Source organism: Lathamus discolor, chromosome 5 (genome assembly GCF_037157495.1).
Source record: "Lathamus discolor isolate bLatDis1 chromosome 5, bLatDis1.hap1, whole genome shotgun sequence".
In the NCBI taxonomy this organism is placed as follows: domain Eukaryota; kingdom Metazoa; phylum Chordata; class Aves; order Psittaciformes; family Psittacidae; genus Lathamus; species Lathamus discolor.
Window position 1 is genome coordinate 87,039,635 of NC_088888.1, and position 15,896 is coordinate 87,055,530.

The following is a 15,896-nucleotide window of genomic DNA, read 5'->3' on the forward strand; positions in this document are numbered from 1 at the left end:
TGATTTACTGCTGAATTAAACTTGTAAGGCTTTCATTATATTTAGTTTCGCAACAGGAATTATAGCCTCCTTTCGTTCCATATATTGCTAAGATAGACAAGAAGTCCTAGAGATCACAGCTGTAAGATCTGAGGCATCAGTGGTCATGTCAGGCCCTCGTATTTAAAAAAGAAAGTAGTCCAGACATCTCCAAACCCAAAGAGACTGTCAAAACAGTCTCTGAATAATTTTTCAGAACATGAAACCTTCCGTTTACTCACAAGAGTGAAGTGGGGCAATATTTTTATACTACATGCAGAAGAGGCATATTGGTGTTTAAATGCATTCACCCTACCACAACTCCCAGAGTCTTCAAATAGTGCTGGACCTGACACCCACACTGGGAATTAGTAGTTACAAACTAATTAGATCCAAGCCTTCTTGTTCAACAGGAAGGACATCTTGCACCTCCAAGCCACCAAATCACCACAGCTGCTGGTAAGATTTATGCTGTTCAGATCTAATGGACAAGTTTGTGGTTGTGATCAGTCTGGAAGGAATACATAGTGGATCCAAGCTGCCTGTTACATCCAGTAGGCATTTGAAAACATGAGTTTTCTGTTTGTATAATCACATCTGTGAGAGTTAACAGAACAAAAAACTTACCTCTTTGGGTAAAGATGTTAATTTGTTTCTATCGGCATTCAAATTGTTCAGCTTCTTTAGTTTTCCGATGCTCTTCGGCAATGACTGTGCAAAGAAAACCAAAAAAATGTCCAAACAGAATTTACAAATTCAGAGTCAGAAGAAAACTTTTCTCATTTAAAATGAATAGAGCAATCCATTTTCAAAACTGGAATGTTGTTAACCCTTGTTATTACCAGGCCTTCTAAAGGATATCCAAGGGTTTATCTTGCAGAAGAAATGTCCAAGGAACATCAGTTTCTAATACCAATTCACTGATGAGTTATTTATCTCTGCAGTGAGATGATGGATGTGTAATAGCTGTGTACAGAAGTATGTATGCAGAATGCCCGTATTATCTAACTTTAGGATCCCTAAATAGCTAATTGATAGGCAAGCTTCTAACTTAGGTGCTATGAATTGACCTCCAGCGAGGCATCCTTCCAACAGGCTTAAACTCCTAATTCAACCAAGCATCAACCTAACCTAAGAAATGCTCAAACCTAGACCTTTATAAACAGTTCTGCTCTCCAAGTGTAAATGTCATGTGAAAGCAGTTTCAAAATAATGGGAGGAAACACCTAAACGAAGGAAGTCTGAGATTTTACTTTAGTTGACCACGTATCATATTGAATACCTGGTTGGAGATCAGCAGAGCAAGGAACAGTAGAACAGCAGCTCTGCAGTGTTTGGGGCTTCTATTCAGTTCCAGCAAGTCTGATCCAGATAACGCACAGCAAAAACTGGCACCACCACCATACAGCGCAAACTCAGCATTAAAAACACAACAGAGTAAGTGATACCTGCATTCCACATGCTTCCATTCCCTTACTGGCCATGAAAGATTCAAGAGTGAATATGTAATTGCTTAAGCCTTTGGAAGGACAGATTGTTACTACGTACAACTTGATCTTCAGCATTCATTTAACAGGTAAGAAATAAGATGCATTTATAGGAAACTTGCTACTTAGCAGTAGCAAGGGTAACTAATCTGACAAGCTAAGTGATTCAGCACTTAGCAGCAAGCCTTATTACTGCCAGCAATTTGAGCAGCCATGATCATGCTTACCTGCAGCTGGTTTTCTGTTAGAACCAGTTCAGTAAGGCTTTCGCATTCTCCAATTGAATCTGTTAGTTGAATAAGTTTGTTCTGATCAACCTTCAGAATGGAGAGCCTCCTCAGTTTTCCTGGAGAGAAAGAATACATTTGTTTAGTTTAGTAACCTCTGATACCTGCCTGAATTGCAGAGAATTTTACTGTGGCAAAGCTTTTAGAAATCCTCTAACATAATTTTTTTCAGGTTAAAAAAAAAAGCTAATCAAGCACTGCTTCACTTGGTGCTTGAAATATTTCTGCAGTTTTCTAGTATCACTGAATTAATATTTAATATTAATATTCCTATCCAATATTTAAGCATATTGAATTGTAAAAGTGGCAATCTGAATGATAGCCCATGCAAATTTCAAGGAGGTATCTACCCAAAGGCCTATAAAGAGGCGAAAGTTATCATTATCAATTATACAATGTTTATTAATAAAGAAGTATTCAGAGAGCACCTACATCTACTCATCCAAAAGCAGCCAAATGGAACCAAAGTGACAGCCCAAATCCAAACAGGACCAAGGTCTCCTTGTCCTAATACAGAACCCAGTTAGTCAGACATGAAACCCAAGTTTATTTTCTGGACTAGAAATCAAACTTCTTTGAAGGCCTTCTCCCAGGAAGGACAAAATACTGTTTCAGAGCAGAAAGCCTGCATTGTTCTGCTCCTTTGTACCTCTTTTTTGGTCTTCAGTGCAAAGCACAGCTGCCCCAAGGAGAGACCGAATAGAATTCAAGTGACATCACCAGCTGCTGACATCTCCCTGCCCATCCCTACATGGCACAAAATAGCCTAATAGGCTGGCAAATCAAATTTGCTGATGCCAAATCATGAAGAGACAGCTGATACACAGAAAGACAGCAACCTAAACAGAAACCTGAGGTTCAGCAAGAAGCACAGTTCTGCACCTGGGCAGAATAGATCTGTGCACTGCATACAGGCTGGGGAAGGATAAGGTGCACAATAGCCCTACCGGAAAGGGCTTGGGGACTATGCTGGGCACCAGGCTGAATATGAACTAGTAGTGAGCTCTCACCAGAAATAAGGAAACACTGGCTGGACCACATTATGAGAGCTGGGCAGCAGATCAATGGAAGTTACTATATCCCATCTACCCAGCACCCATTAGGCCACACCTGTAAAATCATACTGCAGCCTTTCAGGAGATAAATATAACTCAATTTCTGATGTACAACTGTACTGGCCAGCTCAGATCATCAGAGAGGGCTGCTACCACTCTCTACCAAACACACACTAGCCAACTGTAGGACCCATAGTAGTCACCCCACTCCCCCAGGTTTAACTTCCAGAAAAATATTTTGCTTTTCTTAGGCTTATATAGCATACGGAGGGAAGGCAAATGTTTGTCTATTCTTTTCCACATTCCCAGTTAAACCACATTCACAAGTCCTCCTTGAAGGAGGCAGACTCCTGCAACATAAAACTCTCCAGAAAAAGTTGATGAGAAACAATCTCTTGCTGACTACTTGTCACAGCTACCACAGGGTTAACATTTACCTTAAAAAAGACTCTGGTAATGCTTCAGAAAACACTCTTCAGTTATTAAACCAGTTTTAAGGGATCAGACAGTACAAGGTTGTAGTTTGGATACCCCCTCAAGGGTGAGGTGTAACGGGTTGAAGCTGGAACAGCCTTCCACTGGGTTCAGTATAGGATTAATCACGTGCAACTGAACATAATTACACATCCCCACTAAAAAGGGCACATTTTTTTTTTTGTAATGATACTGTCAGTCAGTCTTATCAAGACCTACAGCATGTTACAAGCTAGAATTTTACAATGTTACGACGGTGACATGGACACGGTAGGAACAAAGAGGACATAATAACTTTCATTTTGCTCAGGTAGGTACCAAGTAAAGACCAAAAAAGGATTACAAGGTAGTCATCATGCAGACAATTAAAATGTGAAATTAATAGAGCTACACATTTCCTACTAAGCAAAAAACAAAGAAAAAAGAAAGGTAAAAGAAAGAAGGACGAAATGCTGAGGCAAGCTCGTCTTTTGCACAAAAGGACTTCAAAAGACTTGAAAACAAATTACTTCCAATTTAGAGCGGATTAAATGGTTCTGTGTGATAGCTTGCACCTTGTACTTACCAATGCCATCAGGTAAGACCTGAAGTAAATTTTGAGAAACAAGCAAGTCTGTTAAAGAAGTCAGACCACTAATTTCTTCAGGAAGGCATTCCAATTTATTTTCAGAAACGTCCAGACAAAGCAGGTTTTTCAGGTTTCCTACTTCCTGTGATACAAGGAAAAAAATTTAAGTCAGGCCCAAACATGTAACAAAGCGATTTGAAAAATGTACCACGGCAATGAAATTCCAGAAAGAAAAACAATTCTCTGAATTGGCCATTCTTTGCATGACCTTAAAATGCAGAATAAAGTAAATAACTACAATTTACATATGACAAAACAAGTGATCCAGACACAGTTTCTTATTCTAACTATTAAGACTGGCTTCAGTAGCCATGAAAGGTATGCTAAGCACACCCAGGCAAGCACCAGCCAAAACTGGAGTTTTCCTCAAGTAAAGACTGCAAAGTTGTTTTTTCAGAACTAGAGATTATCAACCTCCATGTAATTAAAAGTCTGCCCCTCCCAATTAACCCTAGGCAAATTAGGATTAGTTTCTCCTGGCTGATACAGCAACATGCCATGACATCTAGGGATTTCATATCTTCAGATCTCCCAACTGCAACAAATGTAGACACAGGAATAGGGAGTGTTGCTCTAGCAAGCATATTTGAACTGTCAAATTACACTGCCATCATCTACAATTATTAATGATTATTTATTTTTTTACAATGGTAACCCAACAATTAGCTTAAAATTCTGACAGAGAAATGCCTTTGTCCCTATTAGCCATCAGAGCACACTCCCATTCCCCGTGTATACAGACATCTCTATACACGTTCCAGAATAGTTCTCATTTTAGTCATCCAAATCATATTCCAGAGAACAGAATGGCTGGAGCAGAAGTGACCTTTACTTTTACATATATAAAGTTTCCATACAGGGACAGCCTTGATCCTAACTGACAAGATCAGTCCTTTTATTTTGGAAATGTTTGCTTCTCAAGAGAATCTTCCACTAAACATACACACACACACACCCTTTATCCTACAAGTTCATCTTTTGGACATTAAACAAAATAGAAAATAACAGCCAGCTTCAAGAAAAACAGCTGCTGAAGTCACACTCAACCTTTTATGAGCGAGTATCAGTGTTTAACTACATCTACTTAAAAAATTATTAGGCCAAGCCAACAGCAACAAAGCCAACAAAGCCCACTAAACTGTAGCTCATTTCCAGGTAACACTGTTGACAATGAGATCAATACAGCAAATAAAAGCAAACTGCACAAGGAATGGAGGAAAACAGGTTTTGGCTCTAAAGAAAAACTTTATCACAGTTCTTAAGAAAGAGAATTTAGAGCACTGTAAGCTTTAAATGCTAAGGCCCCTCATCCCATGACTGATGTCAGATGGGGGATTTGCTTGCAGAGATCAAAATTTCTATTTATGGCAACAGTTCTGTTATTGTACTTCTCCAAAACACTGTATGTGAATGGATGAAGGTGACTGAAAAGAAGGGAAAAAAAAAACCAAAAAAAAACCCCAAAAAACAAACAACCCCAATGATTCATCCACAAAACTGTCAAAACTACAATTCAGGGAGATACAAAAGGTGAGGGTTAGCTCAGCCAATGAGTGGCTCCCTGATAACTGAGAGTACTAATGGCAGATGTGTCATCCTTTAAACTGAACAGCTCCTTTGTCAAAATGTTTAAAAGAAAATGTCTGACAACATATGATACCATGTACAATCCCTTGCAGAAGAACTCAGAAAACTCTTACACATCCAAAACCAAACCCAGTCAAAGTGAACTGAGAAAACTATTCGATTTTAAATCACATCCCGGTAGGAGTGAACAAAAAGGTTTTGTTTTAAAAGCGTCTTCAAAACAGCATCAGTAGAGCTCATCTTTACCTGAGGTATTTCAGCTAATTGGTTTCCATCCAACCAGAGATCTTTAAGATTGAAAAGTGCACCAATTGTTTCTGGCTATAACATAGAAAGTAATAATGTTAAGTAGTATAGGAGCTTCCAGTAATACCAAATGACCACCCCTTAATTAACAGTTTGAGCAACCCAATCCTTACTCCAAGCACTACTTAGAGGTACCATGGTTAAATGCAGCAAGGGTGACTGTAAGCATTTGGGAACTCCATCATACAAATTAATTGCTACAGTTTAACAAGCTATCACACTTTTCCTGACACGCACTAACAAATTACGTGCACACTCTTAATCTACTGCAAATCCAACATTTTATTGAGTCACCTTAAGGGAGATGATGAGTATCTTTTGGTAGATCTATCTGCCACAACATTGAGACACTGCGATCCTCAACAGTTTGCCTCAGCCCCTTCTGGAAGATTCTTACTCCCACTGTGAAAATAATTGAGCTTTCACCTGTGCTCAGCCTGTTCAGCTCCCTACAGAAGCCCATGCATTCATTGTAACTGCAAATACAGACAAGAGTTCGTGCCATTCAGCTCCTTTTTCTTTCTGTAGGAAAAGTCTGTGCAGTGCTCTTATTTTCTAGAGATCAGCTGCAGCTCTGTTGGGTAAAGTAATATTGTACTGAACAATACTAAGCAGGTATGGGAAGTACCATCTCACTGCCAAAATTCATCTGTATGTATAAAGCCGCTCCCTCCATAAATTTTTCCTTCTACAATTTTGAAAATCTTACGCATATTTAATCTAAATGATGCATAAAACAAGACCAATGTGCACTTTCAATGGCACGTTCTCTTACCAAGTGATAAAGTTCATTGTTTCCTAAATCAAGTTCTTCTAGTCGCTGCAGCTGGGCAAGTGATCTGAAAGATAAGTTGAAACAAAACCACATCAGTCTAAACCAACAGAAGCCCCATATATTTGAATGAGCTTATTTTACTGAGACTTGCATTTCAAATTACGGTGTATTATAGACAGACAGTTATTTTACTGGGCATAGACTATTTTCAGTAATATCTTACTGAAAAAAATATTTGGATTGTCAGTGTAACTGTATGCCCTTTAAACATAAAGCTTAGTGTAGGCATTCAAATAACTACTCTTTATTTTAACCATCAGTCCCTCAGGGTGGACAATGCCACAGAGTTTAGTATAGTTGGTTAGATTTATATTTAAGGGAAATCTACAGTTCCACAGCTGGATAAAAATTCCTTATCGTGATCATATATAACAGTGTGATTCAAGAGTCAATAAACCCACCATTTATTTCTTCAACATGATCTATCCGTTTCTGAAGTATTTCAGGTTGGATTTGAGGATGCAAACAGAGGAAAGCCCGTAAGGATGCAAAACAAGTTCTTTGAACATCAGCATACACAGAGGGCCATCCTTCTATTTTAAAAGCAGTCTGCTGTAGAGCTCTTGCTTACCTTCCATAAAGCCACAGTAGCACAAAAGCCAAGACTCGCCAGCTACATTACTGACAGTCAAGAGTTTTCCAGAAGCAATAAAATGGTCAAGATTTATGATAGCTTTATTTTGACACTGCATTGCAAAACCTAGCTAGCAATTCATATCTTCTGACCACTGACATTTAAAGTGCCGTGTTAAAATAATAACAGCTGCAACCAAGGTACTGGGTAGACTGACAGAAAAAAAGGACCCCAAGGTAACTGGGGAAAAGATTCTGATTAAAATAGGTTAAACCCATTACAGTATTTACTATATTACGCAAACAAGCACAATAAGAGTCATCAAATCTATTGCAAGAAGCAGCCAGGTCATAACGGAAGGAAAATACTTCAATACATAAAGAAGAGGCTTCTTCCAGGCAGCCAAAAAGGATCCCTAAAGTATAAGATATCTGATTAACCTTACAGAAGACCACCAATTCCTCTACCATAATACAAACTTCACAGAAATATCTAGGTATCTTTCTTCCCTAAATATTATGGAGGAAGGAGTCAGACTTCAGACATCAGCAGGCCTAGTTTGTCACCAAGGCTTTGATCTCTTGGGTTTTGGAAGCTTTTGGTTACTTAGCCCCGAACACAAATCTTATTTAAATGCTGTGAAGGTCTAGAGTGGAAATCTCTCAGATCCTATTACCCTACTTTCACAGTTATGAAATTTCAGCATGAAAACAACTCAAACTACCATTCCCCCTGCTGATGTGCTTGTTCAAGGTGTGCAGGAAGAAACATTTAGCGCTGCTGTGTTTTCTACTGAGTATTTTTATAGAGCAAAACCAACTGACACAGACTGCAGGCTCCTGCTACTAACCAAGTACAACTCAATGTATGAAATACAGCTTTGTTTTAGTGACACCTAGTTAAATCCATTACAAGTTGTTAATTCCCACTGAATATTTTTCTTAGCTGTCATTCACTTTCATATGTTATCAGATTTTACGACTAAGAACATTTTATGTTAATACAATTAAACACATGAAATTTCACTTACTCAGGTAAATATGTCAGCAAATTTTCTCTAAGTTCCAGTGAGGCCAGGTTATAAAGACTAAAAAAGAGAAAAAGAACAAACCACATTTTGATGCAATCTTACTTTTTATATTCCACACTTTCAGAAGAAAAGTGTGTGTTTACACAGTTTAAAACAAAATTGCTGTGAACTGATTCTCTTTCAACCAGACCATCATGTGAAAGGCAGCATACAAAGACTGGAAGATTTTGTTTCTTTGCGATACTTCAACACATTAAAGCTAGAAAGTAAACAGAAAAAACACAAGTTTCCATTTGTTAGAAGGTCCATAGCTGCAAGTTACTGAATAGAGCATGTTCAATATGAATTGCATTTACTTACTCGCTTTCAGAATCTGGCATGGGCTACCAAAGTTACAGAGCCTCAGGTAAAGCCATCACTGTTCTAATGACGGTGTGCTCATTACTGTAAGTGACATTACGCTTCTAAGCGGCTCACTTACTCCATATCCCAGGCTTTTACTCAAATCACCATAGCAACATTCAGATTTTTCAAGGGCTTATTTATGGCTAAATGGGACACAAGGAGTCAGACATTATCCCAACACTATAATCTGCTCTAATCCTCCAGGGACCCAGGGAAAAATAAAAATCAGATATGGTGACTGCAAATACATAGTTGCCTACAACAGAACATTGCAGGGAAGGGGGAACAGTGTGCTGGGGCTTAAATAAAATCTAGATTAAAAAAGAAATTCCCCTAAATTTGAAACACATGTTAAGGCTAAACCCAAAATGTTTTTGTTTGTACACCTTAGGAAAAAAAAACAAAACAAAAAACAACCACATACTCAGACCACATAAAATTGAACTATTTGTTTTCACTTCAGACAATACAAACATACTGAATTACAGGATCGTTAGTTAGCCCCAGTAAAAAAAACAGCTCATAACCTGACTAAAACTGACGAATTAGTTTTTAAAGTGAAAAGATGATTTTTCACAGATTGACTTTGGACATGTCTGAAAAATACATCCTTATTTCAAGCACCTATTCCATACTGCATTCAGAAAACAGTGAACGAAATCTCACAGAAGCTTTGATTACAGCAGTTCCCTCCCACTTTTAAAATAAGCACATTCTACCCAACACATTCTGTATTCCTACAGAAGAAATACCATTAAAACATACCATATAAGTGAAGATATTTTAGTAGAAGCCTATTACAAATCCAATTAAAAATAAGAGAGAATAACACTGCTTCTGCCACTAAAAATCATTTGACAGAAACAAGGTAATAATGAAGCCAACAACACAAGAGAAAATTCTCTCGCAAAAATTTTACCACTATAAAACACAAGCCAAGGTGAGACATGGTATCTAATAGCCTCACAGAAACCAAAGCAGTGGAGTGGGAGTGGGAAAGGGTGATGGAAAACAATTTCTCTCCAAGAGGAACACGGGTCTGCTTTTATATTGCCACCCACAGACTCACAGACTGCCATTACATTTTTGTTTACAGGTATTCTAGAAACCTATTCCAATCTTACTTTGACTTTTGCACTTTCTCTTCAAGCTCATATTAGATGATTCACTTTTATCAACAGAATACAAAAAGGATGCACAAACCGCCAAGCTGACTTGTAATCTTGTGTTTACAGATCACCCTGCATCTACTTATCTCCCTCCCCATCATGTTGAAGTGCCAATGAGTAAAATGGTGCAATCTTCTAATTTCTCTTCTTACATCAGACACCACTTTGGCTGTGGTTAAACAGAAATCTTTGTCAGCAAAACCACATTCAACAGCAAGAACTTGGGAACCACCACCTTAACCAGCTCCATCGTATCATTAAACTGGGGCAAGCCAGTGAATCAGCTCATGAAATTGATCCTGCTTAAAAATAACCCAGCAAGAGTAACACAGATTCCTAATCCACCATGGAATAAATCCTCTTAAACACCTGGGCCAGTACAACAGAAGGTGCAAGGCAGGCATCTGTACTGCCCAAGCCAACAATGCGATAAGGACCCACTGGGTAGCTGTGCCCATGTGGATACCCACCAACGGCTCTCTTTGCATCCAACCATGTACCATGCATTTTGGTGGCCAACTGCAGTCTCAGGCTAGGTTCTCTTCTTACGGGAGTCTGCTGTCTACAAGATTATGCTTTCATGTCTAATGACACAGCTTTCTGGAAGAGAAATGTTTTAGTCTACACTATTCTCACCCACTGCAAGCTTGCTACTATATAACTCTACCCTGAACAAAGACACTGCCCTTCACCCCTTTAATCTAACCTTTCTATTTCTTCCAAGGTCTTGAGTGCAAACACAATGTAAGCAGACCCCAAGAGGCAAAATGAAGCTTCCCACCAAGTCATGTAAAATAGAGACTGTCTATGAAGCCTATACCAGCAAAGTTGCTCCATTAGACTGAAGGATTATGTTCAAGGGCGGATCCATCTGAAACAGAGGCTACAAAATGAGAAGAAATTTTGACTCATTATTACTCTTACATTTCAACTAGTTCCAGAAGCAGCTCCCAGCAAGCCAATGTGTGGTACTGAAACACCAATCTTCAATACATTACAGACCAGAGGTATATTTACCAAAGGTTCTTAACACATTTTATGTTCACTAACATTTTTCTGGTTTCAAGGTATTTCAAGAAACAGGATTTCTACTCATTTACAGGACAAATCCTACATTACGTGCTATTTTTCAAATATGTTTTCTAATTTAATAACACTTTTTCCCCAGAAAGTGTACTTCTTCCTCTTCTCAACTACAGAGATTTTTCACAATATACTAAATGAAATAGTTCATTCTTTTCCCTAATCCTGATCTTCACCTAGGACAGAAAAGTAGCCTTAGGGGGGGTTACCTGCTTCGATCCATAAACATCAAGGCAACAGTAATCTACTCTACTCAGACAGGAGACACAGCTCCATCAGTGACTGTTCACCTAGTGCATTCAGAAACAGAAATGTACCATACAGCATTGCAGGCTACTCTCCAACAAAAACAGTCCTCGCTCCCCTCCCACAATCAATAGAAAATGTACAAGCAAAAAGTCATTTATATTCTAAAGAATATAAAAAAAGAAGAATAAAGCCCTAAATACTTTTCTATGACTACTGTTGTAAGGACCTACTTCACCAAAGCTTGTAAAAAGCCTTAATATCGTAACAAGTCTCACTGCAAAACCTACCACACACACCTCGAATACTGAGCATTGTGTGAGATTACTGAACACAAGGCAGCAACCAAATTAGGTGAAGGATGCAGCAGCTGAAATAATTACAAAGTTTTCCAACTCAGCATTCCAGACAATTTCTGATGCAAGGGTGGAACCAAGTCAAATGTAAAGGTACAATATGGCTGAAAACGTCACTTTCAGTACAAAACAGATACACTTCTTCAGCGCTGTACCTCAAGTCATGGTAGGTATTGGTATTCATCTTAAATGAAAAGAATGCAAAATCAGTAATTGAGAACAAAACTAATAGTGGCAAAGTAATCCCTAAATGCTTAAAGTGCCTTTTCTGAGAATTCCCGTCAGGCTTTGAGACAGAAACCCGCAATCCAACATGGTCTACAGATAGAGAACACTGCAAATAATACTTCGTGTCAACTGCAGTGGTCTCCTCCAAATAAAGGCAAGGCTAGAACCAGCCACCAGGTTCGGAACCAAAGCATCATCATCAGCAAGTCAGTTTTTCTTTGGATGAATTACAAAGAGATTATGAGTGTCAACATGTTCTACTAAACACCCATTTCAAAAGCAGCTGACTCTGGACAAAAGCAATGCACTGCAATAGGTAAAACAACATCAACTGCGGTTAGAAAAAAAATGTAAAAGAAACCAAAGAAGAGAAGAGACAGAGACACATGTTCCCTCGTTACCTTGGGTGAAATTACATTTTCAGTGTGCCACATACACATCCAATGCATTCTGTCTTGTAAAGTTATAAAATACAAAAGAGAGATGAGTTACCTTAGTATTTTAACTTTACCAGGAACAGCTGCATCATTCCCCTATTCAAGGTGACAAAAAGCCAGCCTTAAGAGTGACAATAGACAACACTATATAACCCAGTCCTGCAAACATAACTGGGAGCACCCAAGCCCTTGAGGTACACCAGCAAAGGCTTCTGAGGAAAGTACTGGAAATAAAGTAAGACATATGCTATCTTCTTGTAAAAATGAAGTTAAAAATACAAAGGTGAAAATAGAAACGCGGAAAAAGCTAGGAGGAAATGAAAACACATAATAAAAGGACTAATGCAAAAGCTAAAGGTGCTTAGTCAAAAAAAGCTGGACAACAGCCTTCTCTTATTTGAGCAATAAAAGTCACACACTTCAACTTCATGTCAAGAGCACCACACAGCTGAGCATGCAAGACAGAAGTCAGGCTTTGGGAAACAAGGAAGCAAATTTGGAAGAGATGAAGATCTAAAGCACCTGCAGAAATGCGTGGCCCTATCTGCACCCTTTCCAGCAAGTTTCAGCTGGTTAGGGGAATCTAAAATCCCAAACGTAGTTTTTCCTGACATTTGCAGGACTGCAAAAAGAAGGGAAATACAGGAGAACAGGCATGGTCCGCACATTTATATAGAACACAGGAAGATGCTATACAATAAAGATGGCTAAGGTGAGAACACAGTACAGATTCTGAATTTGGTGTGCTACTAGCTTCTTTTTTTATGCAGCAGTAGGAATGGCTACAGAACAAGTCCAAGGATGCAGCATATAAAATCCACATTCCGGCTATATCCACCAGTTCCAAAGGAGTTTAGTTCACTAAGCCAGCATCTGAAGATTATTGTTACTTCGATAATGCCTGCCCTGCATCTCTCTCCACACAGCACATACACATTCATTGTGACACTGGGAAGAAAGGGAGTTTAGGCAATTCATTTTCTTTTTAGTGCAGAAAAGGAACATTCAGGTTTTTCTATCTATTAAAGGTCTTCCAAGAGACAAGTTAATTGTGGTACTCTGACAACAGCATGCAAAATGCATGAAACTAGCCATATTTAAATATATTACAGCCTGTCCCACAGCCCAGCTAATACCAATAACATGCATGACCCTGCCCCAGGACACACCAGTTGGGTGACTAGTCACTCATCTGAGAGGATGCTGTTAAACTACCCCCATCCCACAATGCTTCTAGCTGCAGACCAACAATTCCTTGAGAACCTGATATTTAGCAACTCTTCCCCCACCCCTCCCCACCCCAAATAAAATAACAGGATCATGGGATGCAACACTCCCCTTCTACTCCATGATGGTGAGACCCCGCCTGGAGTACTTAATCCAGCTCTGGGGCTCCCAACATAAGAATGATGTGGATCTGTTAGAGCAGGTCCAGAAGAGGGCCACAAAGATGATCAGAGGACTGGAGCCCCCCTCCTATGAAGACTGGCTGAGAGAGTTGGACTTGTTCAGCCTGAAGAAGAGAAGGCTACAGGGAGACCTCATTGTAGCCTTTCAGTAATTAAAAGCAACTTACAAGAAAGATGGGTACAAACTTTTTAGCAGGGCCAGAACAAGGGACAATGGTTTTAAGCTGAAAGAGGGTAGGTTTAGAACATAAAAAGGACATGGAACTGCTGGAACAAGTCCAGAGGAGGGCCACGAGGATGATCAGGGGACTGGAGCACCTCCCGTATGAAGACAGGCTGAGGAAGTTGGGGCTGTTCAGCCTGGAGAAGAGAAGGCTGCGTGGAGACCTCATAGCAGCCTTCCAGTATCTGAAGGGGGCCTATAGGGATGCTGGGGAGGGACTCTTCGTCAGGGACTGTAGTGACAGGACAAGGGGTAACAGGTTAAAACTTAAACAGAGGAAGTTTAGATTGGATATAAGGAGGAAATTCTTTCCTGTTAGGGTGGTGAGGCACTGGAATCGGTTGCCCAGGGGGGTTGTGAGTGCTCCATCCCTGGCAGTGTTCAAGGCCAGGCTGGATGAAGCCTTGTGTGGGATGGTTTAGTGTGAGGTGTCCCTGCCTATGGCAGGGGGTTGGAACTAGATGATCTCGAGGTCCTTTCCAACCCTAACTATTCTATGATTCTATGATTCTATGATATGAGGAAGAAATGCTCTCTTTTCTTCAGAAGACTACTTCTCAAAAAAGCCTAACTTCAGCTTAAAGCTTCCCCCCCAACCCCTGCCTTTTTGTTTGGGTACCCTCTGGTTATGGAAGCCTGTTTTACAGCGTGAATGATAAAGAAGAGCACTAATGAATTTTTACAAGATTAATCTGACAGAATTGATAGAGAGAGACCTTATCCCCACACCGTGCAATAGGGGAGACCGATTTTTGCAAATTCTTAGCTACAGAATCCCAGAAATTCTTCCATGAGCCAGCAGTTACAGGAAGTATTAATTTCCTAAATAAAGGCACTCATTCATTTCAAAACAATCTTCATACATGTGAAGTCCTATGGTTCTACCCCAGAATATAAAGAATGCTGTAAAAAAATACTGCAAAGCAATGTTAGCTAGGCTTAATTTTGATGAAATTGTCACTATGTCTTACCACTATTGTTAAGGATAGAATTAATCTTTGAGAGCATTCCCTTCCTTTTTAGAGGCAAAATAACTTTATTTGTTATTAATTAAACACTATTCTTTCTTCTCAAGTTTAGGTGTATAACGGGCAACGAAAAGGCACGAGGCCTTCCTTAGCAGTCTGCTTCTGGAGTTTGACAAGCAGGACAAGTATTCTAGTGAGAACAATTCTAGTAATAAAATTTGAAAGTAAGAATTATGTTCCTTGCCATTTTCTATAGAGCTGAGAAAAGCGGACACAAATTATGGGAGGAAAATACCCAGAGAAGTTGTAGATTCCCCTTCTCTGGCAGTGTTCAAGGCCAGGTTTGTTGGGGCTTCAGCAACCTGGTCTAGTGGAAGGTGTCCTTGCCCATGGCAGGGAAGTTGAAACTAGATGATCTTTAAGGTCTCTTCCAACCCAAACCATTCTATGACTGTATGAAAATGCTCCTTCCCTGGAAGACTGATTTTAAATAGGCACAAAAGAAAGTAAAGTCAGTTATGTCATCGTACCCATAAACAGCAAAGACACTGAATGCCAGAGGAAGAGTATTTGCACAGCAAGTTACCTGAATTGAACTGTCACTACCATTAATTAGCTTGTAAAAAGCTACAGATCTTCCACAAGTGAAAACAGAAGGATAAAAAACTTCAGTATCTTATCAGCCACTAACTGGAGCAAAGACTAAATACACAGCCAGTAGCACAAGTCACATCCAAATTTTAAAAACCAGAGGAAAGTTCTACAGTTTATGGCCAAAGAATTCCCTGAATATGTAACAGAGGTAGTCTAAGCTTCTAATTAGGACTAGTTTTTTTACATAAACTTGGGTTTCAAGTTGCTGAGATCAGTTCTGCTATTTCTGTCCCACTCACATGCAGCAACAAGCATGGTCCAAAGAAGAGACAGGAACACTGAACTCCCTATGACCTTCAAAAGGTATCATTAAAAAGAAGAGAGTGATTCGTAATCATGGCTCAGCCTGTTCCCTTTTGAATGCTTTAACTTAACATTCTCCAATTTGCTTATCAAGATTACTGAAAGAGGTTGGGGAGGCTAAGCCAATTCACTAT

General features: G+C 39.3%; 1 protein-coding gene across 1 annotated transcript in view; it reads right to left on the minus strand.

Moving 5' to 3' along the window:
* LRRC1 (leucine rich repeat containing 1) overlaps positions 1 to 15,896 on the minus strand; it is a 70,370-nt gene that overhangs the window by 14,614 nt on the left and 39,860 nt on the right. The window contains exons 5-10 of the mRNA XM_065681492.1: positions 8,282 to 8,338; positions 6,618 to 6,681; positions 5,783 to 5,857; positions 3,887 to 4,031; positions 1,733 to 1,851; positions 646 to 729 (exon numbers count right to left, since the gene is read on the minus strand). Of these exons, the coding sequence (XP_065537564.1) occupies positions 646 to 729; positions 1,733 to 1,851; positions 3,887 to 4,031; positions 5,783 to 5,857; positions 6,618 to 6,681; positions 8,282 to 8,338 (544 nt within the window). The remainder of the gene's footprint in view (positions 1 to 645; positions 730 to 1,732; positions 1,852 to 3,886; positions 4,032 to 5,782; positions 5,858 to 6,617; positions 6,682 to 8,281; positions 8,339 to 15,896) is intronic.